The 5,305-nt window shown below is 42.4% G+C and overlaps 1 protein-coding gene across 1 annotated transcript in view; it reads right to left on the bottom strand.

Moving 5' to 3' along the window:
• neto2a (neuropilin (NRP) and tolloid (TLL)-like 2a) overlaps positions 1-5,305 on the bottom strand; it is a 22,659-nt gene that overhangs the window by 13,850 nt on the left and 3,504 nt on the right. Inside the window, exons 2-3 of the mRNA XM_014018005.1 lie at positions 1,269-1,325; positions 1,015-1,158 (exon numbers count right to left, since the gene is read on the bottom strand). Coding sequence (XP_013873459.1) covers positions 1,015-1,158; positions 1,269-1,325 — 201 coding nt within the window. The remainder of the gene's footprint in view (positions 1-1,014; positions 1,159-1,268; positions 1,326-5,305) is intronic.

Consider the following 5,305-nt stretch of genomic DNA (forward strand, 5'->3'; position numbering starts at 1 on the left):
CACACACACACACACACACACACACACACACACACACACACACACACACACACAAACGTGCGCGCGACACAGCTTGATACAGAAAGAAGCTGACTACATAATCACTCAATCTATTTAGCTGATGAACTTGGGGACATGACACAATCAATGAGCCTCGCTAACCACAAATTATGATGACAAAGCTATCTGATTAGCTCCTACAGTAAAACGTGAGCATCTCTCTGTCTCGGTGTGAAGCAGAATAAAAGGCTCGACGCTGGAGATGATGGGATGCGAACGTGACTGAGGCCATTGAAGACCCAACGGCAGCAAATCACAGGTTCTCTCTGAGGTGTACCGCTGCACTCGCACGCTCCAGGAGCCCGCTCGCGTTAGAGTGACAGCTTTTCCACGAACAACAGGTCTGGACCTGGTTTGTCCACAGGTGGAGCACTTGAGCCATGTGTGAAATTCATCCCCAACTACAGCAGGAGAGGTTCCACCAAGCACACGTCTCATCTGCATTAAAAGCTGTGTTTTAGCATCACGGACAAACAGTTCATCAATTCAGAAAACACATCAGCCAGACCTCAGCTCCTATAGCTGCTAATGATGCTTTCCATTATGTTTCCTGTGCAGCAGGCTCCAAACTACTGATGGAGGCATTGTTTCTGGTAAACACTGATGCTGACGAGGATGCTTGCAGTTTAGGGACGAGCCTCTAAAGCTCAGTTCTGCTGCACAATCTCTTCAATAAGCAAATCTTTTTTGGCACATTGTGCTAATGGGGATGAACAGAGCAAGTTCTGATGATGCAAGTACAGGCCCACAATGCTCTGCTCTCCATCGTTTGCAAAGTGCTTTATCTGTGCCAAAAAACAAACTCAGGGTGGCTCATTAGGAGGGTGTTGAGCCCTTCAACACTGGGAAAGATAATCATATCCAGGTGAGGAGATATAAAAGGAAATCAGTCAGTTGTTCACTAAAGGAGATCATCTGTGTCCCGATGAGTAGAAGCCGTTTTAACATTTTTACCTTCCAAGATGTAAACACACTCCTTGTTGGGAGGATAAGTGTTGGGGTAGTTCGGCGACATGAACACCCCGCCATTGATGTTGCGCACCCACGTGCCGCAGTCGTTCTGGTTAGGTTTCAGACCGCCAGGGTCACCCAGAGAATCTGAGAGCAAAGAGGACGGGAGGGACAGAGGAGGTCAGTGACTGGATGGCAGAGAAAGTAAGACTAAAGGTCGTGATGACATTAGCAGTGACGTGGACAACTTGTCTCACCTTTGGTTCTCTGCGCCAGAGCAAAACCCTCTTCTATGAAAAAGAAGAATATCCACGCTGTGGAAGAGACACATCACACATTAGTCTTAGGTGACACAATTGTGTATTAATATCTGTTGGGTCATCAAGAGTAAGATAAAATCACTGAACAGCCCACAGGATGAGCTGAAGTATTGATTTGACCGAGCTCTGACGAATAGCAAGCAAAAAGTAAATCAATATCATTTTTAAAGCCGTCTGAAGGGAATTGTTTAAACTGAAAAGGGAGCAGTTCTGTGAGAGAAATTATTATAATAAAAAGGTACTTATTTAAAGGTACATAAAAGCTCTCTGTAAGGCCAGTAAATGCACAGATCCYAATCAGACAACCGTCATTATAAATGTATTTAAGACAAGTCAGTGGWAGACAGTTTCTGAATATCATGTAATTATCAGACACGAATGAAAACATTTCAAACTCTAAGCTCAAACAGACATGAATACCCTAACATACMATAGCAGTAAGATTTAGCTTTCTTTCCTTTTTTTTTTTTGTGAGACAAACATTTTTGAATGTTCTAGTGTCGGTCTTCTCCCTCACTGATGAACCAGATCCTTCTTTGTCACATAAACTGACTGACAGCAGGCAAAGGAAATGTTGGAAAATAGTCTAAAAGCCTGATCTAACACACCTGTAAACAACGTTTCTGTCCAACAAACACTCAAACAACAGGCCGTGGATTTAAACACKTGAGTAGCTGCAACACAAAAACACCAATTAACGAACTGTGAAAATGGTTTTCTGTCCGTAATTCCTTGTATCAATTTATTAAACATAAAACTTCAAATAAGACTGTCATWTTACTGGTATTTAGAGGGAACATTAATGGCAGCACTTATTTTAGCGGTGGCTCCCGAGTTCTAGCACATTGTTGAGCAAACAGCCGTGACTAAAGTTAAAGAATTTTTAAAAAACCTGCACAACAGGATTAGTGGAGTAAAGGCATTAACAATCAAAGAACCTGTAAGGAAGTAGTTATTTTAAACTCCTCAACTTCAGCACCATTGTGCAGCCCACTTGGCACCTGAAGCACAAAGAGCCCACTGAAGGCATCCAGGCAGGCCTTGGCTGCAGACAACTGAAATACGGTGGACAGAGAATGTTATCTGCACYGACGGGGAGCATGTTACAGCCTCTGACACTGTCCTGCTCTGATAAGCTGCTGGAGACTCCATCCCCACTGAGTCTGTAATAGGTTGGCCCGCTCACACCGAGGCGGGCGCTCTGCCCACTGGCGCCTAGGAAGGAAGGAAGGAAGGCTGAGTGATGGCACACAGAGCGCGGGGCTGGGGTCCGCCGAGGAACCCCACACGGCTGAATTAAGTGAGGAGCACAGCTGCACGTTTCAGTGAACTCATTTTTGAAACGCGCATATCCTTCACGGCCCTCGGGCTCCAGGACCCTCATTAACCGTATCTCCATTATTTTTGCAATAAAGTGTCGTAGGTGGGAGCATGAGCCACCGCAGGCGCGTTTTCAGAGCGGACCACCCGAATGATAGAGCCAACTAAMAGGATGGATCTCTTCAGAGTTTACATTATTTAGATTTTTGTCTGCAGGACTCAGGAACACATTTAAAAGTTACTGATGTTCATCTTAACAAATGGACTTCCTGTTGAAGATGTAAACAAACAAACGGTCACAGAGATCTATCTCTGGCTCATAAATACTAAAACCTTGCATGACTTTTGTGCAAAGTTGTAACATATTGTGCATTACAAATATGTTGCAGCCACTGCAACTTCAAAACAAAGGCATGGTTGACATTTTTGTCAACCATTGCTAAAATCAAAGAGGAATGTTAATGTTTTTCTTGCGTGTGTCTGTTAGTAAAACATCTCATGAATCATCTGACAAATTGTGATAAAAACTGCTGAAATTAATCAATGGATCTCCTTCGACAACTGATTAACTTTTGAAGTCAACCCGATACAAGATGGCCGTCAAAGCCAACTGAACATACAAAGCACAAACATGACTATAACTCAGTCGATTTTTCAGATATTGAGCTGAAACTTGACATAGTCTTAGCTGAGAGTCATACACACGTACTCTGAGAGTGATGATGTGCATTCACTATAATTTGATCAAAATGACTACAACACTTCTGACATGAAAGGCAGTGGGTGACAAGCATCCCRTTAAAGGAATGCTAGGCCTTTAACTTAAACATTTTTACATCACATGACAAAAGCACGCTGCTCTTTTAGACGCTTGTTTCTGTGCAGAATTTCTCCCAAAGACTGAGGGTGTAGATGCACCTTCTGATCTTTGCTGATTTGTAAAACAAAKAAATAAATAAATAAATAAATAAATGCAGAAACAAACAGGAGGAAAAATGACTGCGGGTTCAATCCTGCTATTCTAGGTCATGTCACTTCACTTCTACATCACTTCTCACAATGGCTTACACACCAAATTTAAAGCAGAGAAAAAGGCCATCTGTCACACACAGAGCTGAAGCTGTGGCCTGAAATCAGCTGCAGAGCCTCAGCATCATCTCCTGTAAAATTTAATGAGGTGACTCAGGCGGRGTGACCACAACAAGGCTAGTGTTAGAGATAATAATAGACATCCAAACTATTTATTTCTAACGTTCTTCAGACGAGGCCTCACTGAGCTGTCAAAACAACCTGAGCTCTCAAAACTGGAAAGCTTTCTTTGAAAGTCTGACGTGATTGCGTCACATCGTTCCTGCAGACTTGTCAGCCGCCRGTTTTAGCACGTCTCAGGGGGGTTTCTGACTGGATTTAGATCTGGAGTCTGGAGAGACTCCTGTTCTGGAGATCTGTTTCAAACGAATTACTGCCCGCTGCCAAAAGAAAGAAACCATGCTCCTGCCTGTGTGCGTCCGTTCTTTGGTTTGTTTAACCCGCCACGACCAACTGACCTTAAAAACTATTGACCTAAAGCTGAGTGTGGGACTATCTGAGGCTGATTCACAACATCTTTCTTTAAGATGTTGCTATTTAAAAAAACTTGGATGCATTTTCCTGATAGACAGAGTTGACTCCAAATAYACGTGACACAAAAAGGAAGAAAAATAGTGTTTTGGTAGATTATGTCTTTGTTGTAACAACGCTTCTTGGCAACAAATCTTTTATTGTAGGAAAACCTGTTTGTTGCCCTTTTAAATGGAGCCACATTTGTAAGGAACGTGCATTTGTGGGAYGAGCAATAGAGCTGAGTACGTGGGTTACGCACATGAAAAATTAGCCAAATACAGCAGCTTACTTTGCTGTTACTATTGACTTTTGTTTTGAGCTTCTCACACCCCCTGGTGCTGCCAATCAGGTACCCATCAGATTAATTTTCAAGAATCATTGTTACACCAAAGAAAGAATCTACCAAACACAAATTTACTTCATTTTTGCGCTAAGTATATTTGTAGTCAACTCGGTCTATCAGAAAAATGCGTCATGAACCACTGGACATAACTTTTTGACATTTTCAGGAAATAATCACTTAACATGTGTTTACAACGGATTAACATTTCGAACACAAACCCTGAATAAAACTACTATAACTGTCATTAATCAATACAAGATGATCTTCGCTTAAAACTCTTGCATTAAATGAAACATGTCATTGGTATTGGTATTGGTAATTGGGGATGGGTACAACCCAGGTGAGCGGGGGCCTCATAAGTGGGCCCATTGTTCTCCCCAAAAGATACTGGGCTTTAATCAAACCTTTTTGTCCCTCGGATGAAGGACACCAGGTTAGAAACCCTCAGTGTTCTAAGCTTCTCGGGATCCACAAAGGGGTCTCCAAGAATTCTTTCCCTTAGTCTACTCAGAGCCAAGCATTGGCCTAAGCAGTGCAAAAAGGTCTCTGATCAAGTAACAATGTATATTATTTCATAACTAAGAATTACCGGTGCTCCTAAAAAGCATAAACTGTAACAGAGTTGGGGGTATACCCTAGGAATAATGTTAGGTGCTAGGAGAGGTTGATATGTGGTTTGCTTTTGTTCATGTTATTCACACCATGAAGG

Source organism: Austrofundulus limnaeus, unplaced genomic scaffold (assembly GCF_001266775.1).
Source record: "Austrofundulus limnaeus strain Quisiro unplaced genomic scaffold, Austrofundulus_limnaeus-1.0 Scaffold180, whole genome shotgun sequence".
NCBI lineage: Eukaryota > Metazoa > Chordata > Actinopteri > Cyprinodontiformes > Rivulidae > Austrofundulus > Austrofundulus limnaeus.